The 16,157-nt window shown below is 44.1% G+C and overlaps 1 protein-coding gene across 1 annotated transcript in view; it reads right to left on the reverse strand.

Moving 5' to 3' along the window:
* KIAA1217 (KIAA1217 ortholog) overlaps positions 1 to 16,157 on the reverse strand; it is a 295,639-nt gene that overhangs the window by 67,061 nt on the left and 212,421 nt on the right. Inside the window, 2 exon segments of the mRNA XM_028751294.2 lie at positions 10,895 to 10,988; positions 13,338 to 13,536. Coding sequence (XP_028607127.2) covers positions 10,895 to 10,988; positions 13,338 to 13,536 — 293 coding nt within the window.

The following is a 16,157-nucleotide window of genomic DNA, read 5'->3' on the forward strand; positions in this document are numbered from 1 at the left end:
TCCAAGTGCACAGTAAAGGGTTACTCTGACAGGATATAGGGCAGCTTCCTACTTCTACAGTAATACAGTCGTACCTCTGGTTAAGAACTTAATTCGTTTCAGAGGTCCGCTCTTAACCTGAAACTGTTCTTAACCTGAGGTACCACATTAGCTAATGGGGCCTCCTGCTGCTGCCATGCAATTTCTGTTCTCATCCTGAGGTAGAGTTCTTAACCAGAGGTACTACTTCCGGGTTAGCGGAGTCTGTAACCTGAAGCGTTTGTAACCCGAAGCGTTTGTAACCCGAGGTACCACTGTATAGGCTACTAGCGTGCAACAATTTAAAAGCTAGGGTGGTAAATATGCATAGGCCAAGTCATGGTTGGACTGAGTCTCATGACTTGACCAGACAGCTTCCCTGGAGAGGGGGGAAACAAGGCTGAGGAATGCAAACTGTGAGGTGTCTGCCTTGGACCCTTTCATAGCCTTAACACCCAACTGCAGTTTCCCTCAAACTTTCCCACAGAGTGCAGAGATGAAGGATAGCTCCTCTTCATCAGGGCCAGAAACATCTCCCCCAGTTTATTGTGCTGTGACACACTGCTTCAAGTCTGGCTGTGCAGAAGAGTGTGCTGCAGCCTCAAACCCTTCAGTGCAGCATGGCAGGGTATGTGCAAGTGTTAAAACATGAATCTGAGCAGTATTGCCCTACCAAACAAAAGGAAATGTCCCCTGGCAAATTCTCACCCAGGGCTGGCCCTACCATGAGGCAGTGTGAGGTGGCTGCTTCAGGCGGCAGATGTTGGGGTGTGGGGCAGTCTGTGGCGGTGAGGTGTTGAAGAGAGGATTGTGCACCCCACAGCCTGCCCCATACCCCCTAAGCCAGCACGCTATCCTCGGGTGCAATGAAGAATGCTGTCCTGTTGTTAGCGTTGAAGTAAAATTTAACTACCTGTCCAGTCAGCTTCACTATGCATGGAGTGGGAGAGGATGCCATCTTGGCCTTTGTGTCAGACAGAAAAATGCCTTGACAGGAATAATGAGCACAGAGTTATCCGATAGGAGGTTATCGAGTGCTACAGAAAAGGTCTGAATAAAGGCATGAGTTTTGAGAAAGGAAATGATAGTGGCCAAAGAGCAGGAGTAAGTAGCAACTGCCAAGGCCACAGAGGCCTGAGCAACAAACAGGTCATTGGAGTGGTTGCCTTGCCTGTAAGCATCATGAAATACAGAGCCAAGGGGGAAAGCATTCTGGGAAGGGTATGAATCCAACTTTTTTTTTCTTGAACCAAGAACAGTATTGTCCCTTTAATTAGAAGTTTGAGAACCACTGTTTTTTTACTTTCTAGGACATGATGAAATGCTGCCTTAGGCTTCATTATGCCAAAATGTAATGAAATACGCAGAACGTTCTATAGCAGCAACCACAATGGCAACGTTAGCCTACAAACCTGAGGAAAATATGTCTAAATTGGGGCCTTTTTACAGTGTGTGTGGGAAGGGGGAAGTGCCCCAAATCACTCTCTGAAAGAAATTCTAGAGAGCCCAACTGGCAGAAATTGAGAAGGGGAGTGGAGTCTGTGTGAGACAAACAATCTATGCCTATAGCTCTAATTGCCAAGATGAGTTGCTGCAGGGGTCACCCGTGGGTCACCCTTGAGAAGCACATAGAGCTGATGAAAGAAGTCTTTCTCACTTCCTCTCTCAGTTCCAGGTGCTTTTCAAGGTTCTGATTAATTCATCGGAACCCAACTTTTAACCCAGATCAATTGGAAAAGTGAAGTGTGTGCCTGCACACTTTCTATTTTGCGATATCTGTGGTGGTGGTGATGGCGGGGAGGGGGAGCTGATCTGGGGCAGGGGGGAGGGTGAAAGAAAAGTGACCAGAGGGTGGCACTCATTACACATGCTCAAAACTCCAAAAAGGCGGCTGACCTCTGGCTTACTTACTGAACATGGGGGAAGATACCTTCCACATCGCTACAAGAACTGGCATGGGTACTCTACAGTGAAAGGACCCCACATGCTATGTCCTTCCAGCTAGTGCAGTCATGGTGGTGCAGCTTCCACAATTTGGAGGAACTGTTTGCATTGACCTCATCAATGGTGTAGTGCCAAATTTTGAACTGGAGGTGTTCATGATGGCAGGCCCCACAGCCACGCACCAAGGAGCGTCCAAAAATGCAGGCGGTTGTGTTGACCCATTATTGCATATGCACAGATACAAACACCCTCCGAAGAGCAGCAGTACCTAATACCACCCAGTTTGTGAGCATCAAGCTGAATGTAACCCTCTGCATAGATTCATGAGTGCAAGCTTTGCTGCTCTCGGTGGAGCTTACTTCTGACTGCATGCTCTCAGCTTCAGCTTGGAAGGCACATTGGTCTTTCACAAAAAAAGATGTTCAGCCAGCTGGAAGGCAGCCGCCAGCTTTTAATTAGAAACGCAAACGGTCTTGAAAAGAAGGTTTTCCATTTAAACCATTAAAACATAAAGTAGGAACCTCATCGAAGAAAAGAGAGAGAAAGAGAGGAAATACCCAGCTTTTGCTACCCCCCCCTTTCCCCTGTGCTAACCTTTCACAAACAAAACTGAAAACCTCATTCTCATTCACTTGGACTGAAGATGGTCCAAGAGTTATGAGGTGCTCTTGTAGATGATGACATTACTCCCGCTTCAAAAAAGTCCTGGAACTGAACAACCCAACGCTATACCACTGGATCCTGAGGTAGAAAGGGGGACATGCAGAATGGCTTTCCAATTATTAGGTAGCATTTGCACTTCCCATCCCCCCCCCATGCCTCAGCCACCACCACATACATTCACTGTCTTTCACATTTTAGAAACCCTTTCACCTTTACTAGTGATCCACAGATGCCTCACTGAAGTTGCTACATCCCAGATGAAATAAAGGCATCCACCACCACACCCAGTCAACATCCATACTTCATGGCTGTTTGGTTTTAAACAGCTAATTCGTTAAGGCCTGGCTTCCTTTTGACTGGAGAGGTAGCAGAAAATTAACAGCTCATTTGTTACTTATTAGCCCACTCTCCTCGCAGAATCAGACCCAATATGTTAGAGACCACATTCAAAAGCTCAGGGAGGCACCTGGGTGTGAACAAATTCAGAGCACAGTGGAAACCAAGTAATATATTCTGGAAGTCGACAAAAGCCAAGCGAGCATATTTCATTCCTCCCGTTATGCGTCACACAAAATTATAGTTTTGCTTTCTCAAGATTATGCCAGCCTATAACCTCCCTTTAAAAAATAAATAAATCTATAAACCTTTTAGCCCCACATGAATTTTGCATCTCTCTCCACAGCCGTGGCTTACCTTACATGCTCCAGAAAAGCTCACTTTTCTAGCAGGAGTCTTTGAGGTAGTGCAACACTTGTGTCTAATGCTGCCCTTCAGGTCTCCCAAAAAACTGAACTGACATGCTCCCGTTTGCCGAGAGAAGTTTCAGCAGGAAAAAAAATGAGGAGGTCTGAAGGAGGAGCTGCCGCCTCATTCAAACGATTTCACGGCCATTTGGAAGCTTTTGCTTTCACTGCACAAAAGTTAAATCTGAGCATAGGCGGCGTTTTCCTGCCCTGTTCCGGAAATCAGGATAACCAAAACCAATGCTGAGCTAACGAGAAATGCTTCTTCCATGTGTTCTGCTTGGCAGACACCACAAGCCATGGCAAGGAAACACGTGATGTTTATAAATACAATATGGCTTGTGTTGTCATAACCTCTCAATGACAAAGCACTAGAAAGAAGCAGACAGCGATGCTGCGGGAAGGATGAGGTTTGGTATCCTGCGGACAGTCGATATTGAGCCGACGTGCAGTCACATCTCTCCCCTAAAGTAAACAGAGTCCCACACCAAGTAGCAGGAGCAGAGAAGCACCATATGGGACCTTTTAAACCAATTTGAAGGAGCCTCAGCCATACCAGACTTTTAAAAAATACTAATTGCTTAAATATCTGCTTTCCGCGCCAGATAACGGGTCCAGTGTTGCAACTCTAAAACAAACAACTTGTTTGCGGGGATTGCTGGCAGTTCTGCAATCCTGATCCAGGACATTTGCCTGACTTCTTCTCTTTCCTCCTTCAAAAGAAAAGGAAAGGGGGGTGAGGCAGTTGGGAAGGAAGCACTTTTTCATCTTGCTTTTCCGGCTTGATTTATTGAATATAAGAACATATGAGCCCTGCTGGATGTGGCCAAAGGTCCATCTAGCCCAGCACCCTGTTCCCACATTGGCCAACCGGATGCCTATAGGAAGGACACCCTCTGCCCCTTCTGCAGTTTCCAGCAAGTGGAATTCAGAAACATTCAGTGGAGGGAGAACGTAGCCAGTGTGGCTAGCAGCCACTGACAGCCTTATCCTCCACAAATTTGTCTAAGCCTCTTTAAAGCCATTCAAGAGGGTGGCCATCGCTCTATCTCCAGGGAGCAGATTCCACAGGTTAACTATGCTCTGTGTGAAGTTCTCTCTTTTGTGCATCCTGAGACCTCCATCACTCTGCTTTATTAGATGTCTCAGAGTTCCAGCATTATGAGAGCGGGAGAAAACTCATAGCCTTCTATCATATCCTCAGCTGCTGGCCTTCCCCTCCAACCCCCCCCCCTAAAAAGCCTCCAAATATTACAACCGATCTATATAGATGAGATACTGACTGAAATGAGCACGAGGGACAGGGCAGTCCTGCTTACTGCAATACGAGCCCTTGGAGCGCATCCTCTGAGCCCAATTCTCCCTTGATCCTTTGAGCCCCAGGCTGAAGAGATGAAAGAAGTAAGCCAGCCACTACACTTGCCAGGCCTGGCCATTGGTGTGTGTGTGTGTGTGTGTGTGTGTGTAGAATTGACACGCTGCCCCATTTTCTCAGGGATGCTCTCCAGTGCCAAGACTATATAAACACCAGCAGCTTAAAGCACAGTGAAGACATCCGCACCCCCCACAATTCTGCATTTCAAGTCACATTTGCCCATTGTTGTACACACCTGAAAGGGGGTGGGAATATCTTCACCTAACACACATTTTATGTTTGGTTTCCTCATGCCTGCAACCATCCCGTCCCCCAGGCCCCTCCTATTCAATGAACTGCTTTCTGAGCACATGCAATGGCTAACGCGAATGTACACAACTCAGCTTAACTGAGAAGTGAATGTACCTTGCATCTTCAGATCTGATGGAAACTAGTTGGGAGGGAAATGCATCAAACGGCAGCATCTCACAAGAAACAAGAAGATAGTTATGGATTGTAGCTAACCTCCACGTGTAAAGGTAAAGGTAAAGGGACACCTGACCATTTGGTCCAGTTGTGACCGACTCTGGGGTTGCGGCGGTCATCTCGCTTTATTGGCCGAGGAAGCTGGCGTTTGTCCGCAGACAGCTTCCGGGTCATGTGGCCAGCATGACTAAGCCGCTTCTGGCAAACCAGAGCAGCACACGGAAACGCCGTTTACCTTTCCGCTGGAGCAGTACCTATTTATCTACTTGCACTTTGTGCTTTCGAACTGCTAGGCTGGCAGAAGCTGGGACCGAACAATGGGAGCTCACCCCGTCGCGGGGATTCGAACTGCTGACCTTCTTATTGGCAAGTCCTAGGCTCTGTGGTTTAACCCACAGCGCCACCCGCGTCCCTAACCTCCACGTGTACGTGGCTTCAAAATCCAGCAATTGGGAGCACACTGTAGCCTGAGCTATGGCATACACAACCCAAGACAGCAGCATACTTGCACCCCACCATTTTGGGGGGCCAGAGGGATTCGTTTCTGTATGTTCAGCAGTCTTTTGCCATTAATAGAAATTTAGTCATTTGCCATTAGCAAAAACTGAAATCATTCATCGGTATGGGCCCTTAGGATGTCCAAACACAAGCATTCCACTTTGCAAATGTAGGAAACATATCCAACTGCTTTAAATAGGCTGTTCTTACTAGCCATTTCATGGTGGGCAGGCACAAAACTAGACAAGAAGAAAAATGGTCAGGACAATATATAATTTTGCTTATCAGTGATATAATATAAACCCCACCCCCAAAAAAACCATGCAGAACAAATATACTCACAAAGTTTCAAGCAATAAATGACATCTGCACAATCTCTGGTTTTGACCTAATTTTAATTCTCCCCCTCTCTCCGTCTCTCAATTCAGTGGAGCTGGTCTCAAGCTCTCATTTCATTCAGTCCTACAACTGTCATCAGAAACATGGAGGGGAAGGATCGGCAGCATTTCAGGGAGCTTCTTGAAAGTCTTTAAATGTGACTTTCTCACATTTAATAAAAGTTAAATTAAAATACATGTTTAATGAAGTTGTGCCCACGACATGCACTGGCTACAATAAGCTCCAGAAAAATTAAAACAGCAGGAGGGGCGCAGTTTACGCTCCTGAATGTCTTTGGCGGTCTTGTGGATTCTGCACATCTAGTTTAAATTTGATGCATTTTTCGCTGCAATCATATGACACAGTTTCATGGCTCAGCAAATTTGCAGCCCAGTTCTCTGATGCTCCAGAGCCACTCATGCCACCGTTTCTCCCCTATTTATCACTTCTATAGCATAATCATTTTAAAGTGCAATGTGCCTTTGCATCTATCCTCTAAACAACCCAGTGAGACAGGCCACTATTATTCCTGTTCATAGATGGCTACCAGAACTGAGACTTGCCCAAGGCCACAGAAACAGTCACTGGCAGAGGTGGGACCCGTAGCCTTGAACAATCCTTCTACAAACAGTGATTCCTCAGGAATGTAACCCAGATTATTGAGGGAAAAGTATGTAACGGCCATTAGATGAAATTACGGATTGCGTAAAATTGGGTTTGAGAAGAACATCATTTATTGGAAAGATGGCTTTCAAAAATGTGAAAATTGCTTTAAATAAATAAATAAATAAATAAATAAATAAATAAATAAACGGTATCCCCCCGACTTTTGGTGAAATATTGGAAGTTCTGGCCACTAGGGGGAAACCTTCACCAGAAAGTTTAACCATGGGGGGAAGTAATATGTAAAAGTTACCAAGTGGTGGGTTTTCCCTGTACAGTGGTACCTCGGGTTACAAACACTTCGGGTTACAGACTCTGCTAATCCAGATGTAGTACCTCGGGTTAAGAACTTTACCTCAGGATGAGAACGGAAATCGTGCGGCGGCAGTAGAAGGCCCCATTAGCTAAAGTGGTACCTCAGGTTAAGAACAGTTTCAGGTTAAGAACGGACCTCCAGAACAAATTAAGTTCTTAACCAGAGGTACCACTGTAAACAACTGCATCAGTACTTCTTACAATTCTGGTGATGAAACTGGAACTTTACCTAATGACAGAAGTAGTGCTGGTGCCAGGATATTTTGTGCTGTAGGCAAGGCTAACTGCTTGCACCCCGAATACAAATAGCATGTGTGTGTGTAAGATATAACAAAAAACCTAATCTGAACAGAACTGTGTCTCTTTTGAGGTCTGTGCCCTAGACAGCTGCCTAAGTTGGACTAATGACAGCAGCCGCCCTGGCTAGAAGTAATTGTTGTTACAAATACGTGAGTGAATAGAGAATTTAAGCTGCGCAAAACAGGAAGGTAAGGCATCAATGTAATACATGTGGCAGGTAACAGTTTTTCATCAGCAAATAGATACAATCCCATTTCCAGTGAAAGAAAGGGTTCCGTGTGGCTCTTTAACAGTCTGCACCTGAACTTTAGACACAGTGGGACTTTTTATTACTTTACTCTTCCTGAAAGAAACTGCGTATGCAGTGAGGAAGCGGAATGAATTAATATCTTGACTTCCCCCTCCCCCTCCCCCCCCGCCAAACAGCAAGGGTAATAACATTTTCCAGAAGGAAAAAAAATAATGCTTCCTTAGACTTAAGCAAGGGATATGTATGTCTGAGGAATAGAAGTCATATAAGAGATAACCCTTAAATCCAGCTGCCCCTTCTGAAAAGGAGTAAATTGGAAAATGGGAAGATGAAAAGGAGAAGGTGGACAAGGACGGACCTCCATGGAAAGGATTTGATCGTGTGTTTGGCATTTCTTGCCTCTGAAGTAGTTTTACCCTCTACGATCAATACCCGACGCCTGGAAAGGATGGCCGATCCTCCCGGATACAAGTCTTGCTTGGGTTAAAAAGTAATTAAAGCAGTTGCCCTCCGAGGCAGCAAACATTCTTTCCTTGCAATCTGTTCTGCTGGAGCAGTTCTAAACCAACAGCACCCTGGGCTGGTCTGCCATTTGAAGGGAAAAGGAAGCTGAACTTGATGGTGGAGAGCAAATCATCCACGCCCAACAGTCGTTCCTAATAATGTACTCAACTTTATTCAACAGCATATTATCAATGGCATACAAATGCAGCCAGTCCTTCTGTCACACTGGGTCAAGCTAACTATATATATATGAATGAGAAATCTTACTACAACTGGAGAAGCATTAAGAGTTCCAGCTTCTGAGGACGGAAGGACAGTCTTGCCTGTTAATAGATGTTGGACCTACAAAGAAGTCTTTGCTTTGTGCACATAAAACTCCCACTTGTTCCATTACAAGTACAGGGGAGGCAGGGAAAGATACCTCACCCAGCTTGCCTTTCACTATCCTGCTAATGTTTTCTCCATGCTGCTTCACCGATGCCTCTCCTCCTCCCTCCCCATTTTTAATGAGCTAAAATGTAACAAAAGCAGGTAACTGGGCGCTTCTTCCATGAGGTCTCTGTCCAATCCTGCTAGGTTTTTAGAGGCACTTACCTGAAAGAACCGTTCCTTGAATGTGAACGCCATTCTGTCCATCTCCCCAATGGCTGCCCAAGTTCTGACTCTGCTTAGCTCGTGAAAGCTAATAACATCACAGCTCCAAGCGAGCTGGCTGCAGATCAGGAAATGAATTTTCTTGGCAGAGGTGCACATTTTAACATGCCACCTGCCGTGTGACATACCTCCACAGAGTCACTGGAGAGCCGGGCAGAAGTAGAGAGAGAAACCGTTTCACAGAAAGCAACACCTCGCTGCCCAGCGTATATATATAGAAATTACCAGCCCCTGCTACGTTAATAACTCCAGCAAGGCTTTAATGCACTCAGACTCTAAACGCAAAGCACCGAAGTGGGCGTGCAAGAAAACTCTGAAACAGATGCACGGTTATAAAGGCCGTATTTTTACAGGTGGTTTTCACAACGTTTGACATCCGCTTCAAAGTCCTATATGACTTACTAAAAAACCAAGCGGCCCACATGGTAATAACACATTCCTTGGCCCGATACACTTAATGCATTTTATCCAGAGGAACATACATCAAAGAATATTTTCCTTAAGGAAAGATTTCACCTGAACAACAACAAAAAAAAGACACTTAACAGGGTTTCTCACGGGCAGCAAAAGCTTGCCGCCATTTTAAAATGGCTATTTTGTGCCAGCGGCCATTTATTACTTCTTTTGGAACGCAATGGCTATGAAGGTGTGGCCTTAAATAGATCCCAGACAAAAACTAACTAATTGCACCTGAATCCTGTCCCACATGCTGAAGAGAACCCACGTGCAAATCGATCCTCTTCAGCACAGGGATGGGGAAGCTTTTCCAGACCTTGGGCTGCAATCACTCACAGGAGAGCTCCTTGGGCCTGCATGCCATTGGTGCAAAGGACCAAAGGTAAACACTGGCGTGGCCAGAGGCAAACATAGGCAAAGAAACAGATGTGACTCTTATCTTTGTACAGTAGGCCACATTCTCCGAATGCAGAACCCAGAAGTTTATAAACACAGAGGGAGAGCTGTCTCCATCCAGTAAGGCAAGAGGCATCACCACAGTCCAAGGTCTCATTCCAGCCTGGCAAAACCACTTGAGGTGAAGGAACAGGGAGGATCCATGGCCTAGGGAGAGGGGTTGTAGCCTAGGCAAAATTCAAGGGCTAACAGAGAATTTGGCCCCAGATCCTGAAGTTCCCTACCTCTGCTTTAATATTTTACAGCTGGCCAGGGAGAGCAGCCGCTAGCTACATCAATTTAAATTACACAAAGCACCAATAAATATTTGGGATTGTGTCTCATCCACATCAATATTGACAAGCAGAAGTGTTAGACCTGTAATGAAAACCTTGCTGAGCTCAACAGGGCTTGCTCCTGAAGCGACTACATAAGACTGTGAGGCTTTGTTTTGGCATAAGTTGCACATGTGCCCAACTCTCCCAACTTAAACCAATGTGAGAGCAAGGATATGATACGATACGATAATCTTTATTGTCATTGTCCCATACAGAACAACGAAATTGAAAAGGATTATGGAACACCAATCAGAAGAGGGTACAATCCAAAGCATATCTATGCAGAAGTAAGTCCTACTGAATTCTCTAAGGCTTATTCCTTATTCGATAAGGCTTATTTCTGGGTTAGGAGTGTAGCTGTAGTCAGCAACACTTTGCCTCCTAGAAGGCAGTATGAAAGTATCTTAAGATTCAAACAAACTGTCTTGGTTTGGTCAACCAGCTGATGGCAGATCCCTTTCCCTTTCAAAGTATGATTTCTCACCACCAGGACTAAACAGTTATCTCCTGGAGTAGACACTGGTGGGAAGCCTGATTAACACTTCACAGAGGTTTCTCCTAACCTCTGTTGTGTTAGATTGTATTAGGAGATCCTGAATTAAGCAAGAACCTTGGTGAGCACCAATAGCAGTGACTACCGAAGGAGAGGGTTGAGGACTCCCCATCATTTACTAACCAGTAAGCAAACAACAGAATTGGTATCTGCACTAGGAATATCGATCAGCCCTTGAAAGGAGCCATTGTGGCAGATTTTCAGGCATTATTTAACAGTAGACATTTTTTTTTGGGGGGGGGGGATTAAAAGTTAAGTGCAGGCATGTGTGCTACCCCATGCAGGTTTTTATCATACAAAGAGAGACAATTAGAGAACAACAAGAAAAAAACCATGACTTACCCTTACATCTCCATTTACAGCTCTGGGCATGTGATTGAAAGCATGTGCAGGATCTTTGTTGTAAACTTTAAGGAAAGATCTGTCTTGAATGTTCCTAGAATTGAGAACAAAACAAAGTAACTAAGAATCAGCAATAAAGAGAGTTGAAATAACATTAGCTTACCCAGTTTGCTGTTCCTAGCCCTAACAATTCAGATATCACCATGGTAGGAACCAGCCAATGAAAAACTCTCTACAACAGACAGACACCTCAGCTCTTACTTATCCCTTGGGAGGCGTAATTCTTTCAGAAGAAATACACACCCTTTCAAATTAAGATATTTTTCAGTTTAATTAAAGCTCATGGGTGCAGGGACTTATGAAAGCAAAGCCCATTTTACATTTCAATTAAGTTCAGTTGTTCTTCACCAACAATGAACTCAGATTTCCCCTCCTTTTTGTAATAAACACAGACCAAAATAAAACATCATTTTTAAAAAAGAAAACAGGAGAATACTTGCACATATTCAATCTCCCATGACCCAAATCCTATGCCTGATAAAGTAAGTCCTATGAATTCAGAACAAAAAAATTCCTTCCAGTAGCACCTTAAAGACCAACTAAGTTAGTTCTTGGTATGAGCTTTCGTGTGCATGCACACTTCTTCAGATACCAGATTCTTCAGATACGTATCTGAAGAAGTGTGCATGCACACGAAAGCTCATACCAAGAACTAACTTAGTTGGTCTTTAAGGTGCTACTGGAAGGAATTTTTTTGTTTTGAGTATGGCAGACCAACACGGCTACCTATCTGTAACTATGAATTCAGGAGGACTTACTTCCGAGTATACATATCTGGAATCCAGCTGCAAATCATTTCTAAACATATTAACCAATATCAGCTCTGTCAATTTTGACTCAAAATGGGCAAAAGGCAATAGGGAGGAAAGAGCTCCCATTTCAAAATTAGTTTTAAAAAGTTTAAAGATAAGTTTACAGTTAACAAAGCTATAACATTGATGCAACAATTTAAAAAGCCAGTTGTATTCCAGTCAGCTTCAAAACCTACCTTACGAACAGTTTATGGATTAAAGACCTGAAACAATCCCTGCCTTTTTCTCCTTCAGGAATAATCGGCCACAAAGACTGCAATCTAAACACACTTATGTCCTCTTAAAACGACGCTGCCTTTCATTAAACACCCGTGATCTCCGGAGAATTTGCACATAAGACTGAATTCCTTTGCTCCAGGTGCAGCTACAAGTTTAGTGGGCTGATCTTAATCACTGGGATTATCGGGGGTGGGGGTGGTGGGGAGAACACATGGTGAAGGATTTTTGGACAGGTCTTGTTTCTTTTAAAGTCACACTGCAGTTGGTAATTGCCTTGAATCTGTAACTAGTCAGAACTTGCAGCACTGCTGCTGTTGACTTCAAGCAGCCTGTCAGGAAAAGCAGAGTGCTGAAGAGACAGATCAGCCCTAGCAGTTAAGAAGCATAGGGTTAATTAGACATTAAGCACGACTGAGAGTTAGCGCTGAAGGGTAACCACAGCAAAATGCCCACAGACAACCCTCAATGTGCTGTAGCTCAGGCTGCACACACACAGCCTCTTAAAGCACATTCAAAACACTCCTTTCCCTCAAAGAATTCTGGGCACTGTAGTTCACTCCTCACAGAGTTACAATTCCCAGCAATGAAAGCAAACAACAGTGTCCAGAATTCTTTGAGGGGGGAAATGTGCTTTGAATGTGCTTTAAAGGTGTAGTGTGTACAACAGTCTCGGGCACAAAGGATAGTTCACACATCCACAACACTATTAGCCACTTTTCAAGGATGGATCTACGCTCGGAGCGTCTTAAGACAATATACTGCTTCAGACACAACAGGAAAAGCGAGCCGCTCATATACATATTCCTCTTCCTATACCGTATTTTTCACTCTATAAGATGCACTCCCCCCCCCCCCCGAAAAAGTAAGGGGAAATGTGTGTGCATCTTATGGAGTGAATGCAGGCTCCATGGCTTCAGTGAAAGCAAGGCGAAACCTCCGGAGCACAGCGCTCCGTTTCTCCTTCCGCTTCGCTGAAGGGGCGCTGTGCAGAGAGGGAGAAATTTTTTTTTTTCTTGTTCTCTCCCTCTAAAACTAGGTGCGTCTTATGGTCGGGTGCGTCTTATAGAGCGAAAAATACGGTAATTTGAAACAGAGACAAGAACCTGTGCCATTCTAACTGCTTTTAGACCACACTCCAGCCATCTCCTGTCAGCATGGCTGGTGATATAGAAAGCTAAATCTGCTTTCTACCTTGGGAGTTTTCCCATTCCTCTTGTAGGAAAGATAACAGGAGGATTTAGAGAGAGAGAGAAAGTCTTCCTTTCTGATCTGTAACCCTTTTACACTGTACCACGTCTTAACAACCCAACCTAACCAAAGCAACATTATTATTATTGTTATTACTTACTTACCTTACATCACTTAATTCATAATAGATATTCCTGCTCTCATCCTTGATGTATATTGCCACACTGGGGGACTCCAGCATTTTCATTGTCAGCTGCTGGGGGAAGGCACTTACAAAAAGGGCACGGATCGTATCTGTGCTCGTGATCTCATTGGGCATCCTTAGCTGTTTAGTTTCATCTCCGTATTGAAGGTACAAAACACCTATGAGGACAAAAAAACAACAAGAACATCTTGGTTGACATGAATGAAGTAGGAATATCAAGCTTTATTCCGGATATGAGTTAAAGAGGCCTGTTTGCACAAAGGGCTCGTGATACATATATCAACTCTCTAATTCAGTATTGGAAAAGGAGTATAATTCTCTGCAGCTATTGATTATATGCTCTCAAGAAGTACAGATGCTGTAAGGAAGGTTTTTATTATTATTACTATTATTATTCTGTTCTTCAGCCAGGGCCATTTCAGTCTTGCAACTGAAAGGATACTTTTTTCCGGTGGCTCAATATCTGCCGCAAACCTTGATGTCTGGCAAAGAGAGTTTAAAAACCTGCAGAATGTTTCACCTCGCTGGTTCAACATAAATATCTTAGTTTTGTCATTCTGTCCCTCTCATGCTGTGTGACTAGCATGATGTCTGGGTTCTTCAGTGATGCTTGTTTGCATATGCCTTGGGCAACTCAGAAGAATTATATTCTAAATGTGCTTTTAAATTGTAATCCGGTGGAAGGCTTTGCTGGTAACTAGGATGGGCTCTGGTGGAAATTGTCCCTCTCCTTACTTAAAAAAGCACAACCGTGGGTATTTGCGACAGCAACAGAAATGGGAAACTGATTTTTGAGCTTTCCAGATTGCTTTTAAAACGTTCTCGCCATTTTGCAAGGCCACAAAGGTTCCAGTTGGCCAAGCCTTATTCTCCCAACTGAGCGTTTGAAATTGCTTGGAGGCAGGGATGGGGGGCTGGAAGACTTGAGCCTGAGCTGATGAAAACGTTACCTCTCATTTGGTTTGGTTTATTAATTTATTAAAGTCTTCCTACTTGATCTCAGGATAGGATACATATTTCAACGTTTCAGTCGCATATGCAACTTGATAAAGCAATAGACGAACTTGCTTGCCTTGACGAACAATAGATTGTGTAGAAACTAGCCTACTATACTTAGCTAAAAATGTACATTTGCTGCTTCTAATTTTGCAGCTGGTCTCACACACCACTGGCTTGTCGCCCTCAGAAGGTTTACAGAAGGGAATGCAGAAAAAGGCTCCCCATTTCTGGAATATAGGAACATAGGAAGCTGCCTTATACTGAGTCAGAACATTGGTCAATGGAGGTCACCTCTGTCTACACTGATTGGTAGACGCTCACCAGGGTCTCAGGCAGAGATCTTACCCAGGATGGAATCTGGGACCTTCTGCATTCAAATCATGCACTCCACCACTAAAGTTATTACAACAACAATCTTTATTACGGTCCAGAGACCCAACAAAACATTACAAATCAATACACAGTTCATACCGCCTTCCTCCAGGTTAATCAAGCATTTTGTTTAGAATAAAGTTATTATCTAAGGATGGGATCTGCATCAATCCACATATCCCTCTGCACATTTCCCCAATGACTTGTAACTGAGTGTGTGTGTGTGTGTGTGTGTGTGTGTGTGTGTGTGTAACTTGACAATATTGCATCTGAACCCTACAAGCCAATGAACATGGGATTAGGATGGTGAAGCACAAACACCATCACACCACATGCTTTTCAGTCATACATTATCCAAGAGGTTCCTTCCACAAGTCCCATCAAAGACAGAGCAAGACACCATCCCTGCTGCAGACAAATATTAGTACCAAACAGGCACATTCAAGGCACACTTTTTGGCGCCTGCTTAAAACAATTTTGATTAGGCACACCTATCCAGACATGTTTTAATCTTTTTTACAGTTGGTAGGTGTTTTTTTTTAAAAAAACACATTTCATTAAATGTTTTAAGTATTTTCAACTGATTTTATTGATAATTTTAATTTTCTTGTAAACCACTTAAGAGGCTTTTCTACAATCTGCAATGAAGCGGGAAATAAATTTTGTATATCTGGGTAGACAAAGATAACACAGCACCCTTTATCCAGGAATGAATTCTTCAGAGACAAGCAGAGACATTCAATAACAATTAACACTTCTTGTAATGTGAGAGAAGTTCGTTGGCGTACTGTCACGGTTATTATTGCCATCCTCAGCACTAGCTTTTCCAGCTTTTCAAGGCATCCTTTCAGAGCTTGTCTTAAGGTCACCTTCATGATCTTTGTGGTATTTCTAGCCTGAGGCCTTAAGCATTATTTTCCATTAGTTATTCTCACCGAGTTATACACACACTTCACACTTTTAAAAAGAAAGAGGGCCTGCACATAATCTTTCAGAGCGATCTGCTGCATAAAAAACAGACAATAGCTACCGTAAATTTCGCTCTATAACACGCAGATTTTTTCTCCTAAAAAGTAAGGTGAAATGTCTGTGCGTGTTATAGAGCGAATGTGTGGTCCCTGGATCTGACTCTCCGGAGCTAAGGGGCAAAATAGGCAAAAATAAGATGGGGGGGGGGGGCGGGCGGGCGGAGGGAAGGCGGAAGCTGTTGCTTTCCTGCATTCTGCCTCAGGGTCTTACTGCCCACCCGCCTCTGTTTTGTTGCTGTGTTTGCTCAAACTCAACAAAGAGCAGGGAATCCCCTGCCCTCCTGGCAAGCAGAGGGTTAAGGAAATGATCGAGTCCTTCCGTGCAGGCTCCAGCCCACCACCTCCTCCTCTCCGTGCTCTAGGGACTCGCAGGCAGCCGA

Source organism: Podarcis muralis, chromosome 12 (assembly GCF_964188315.1).
Source record: "Podarcis muralis chromosome 12, rPodMur119.hap1.1, whole genome shotgun sequence".
In the NCBI taxonomy this organism is placed as follows: Eukaryota; Metazoa; Chordata; class Lepidosauria; order Squamata; family Lacertidae; genus Podarcis; species Podarcis muralis.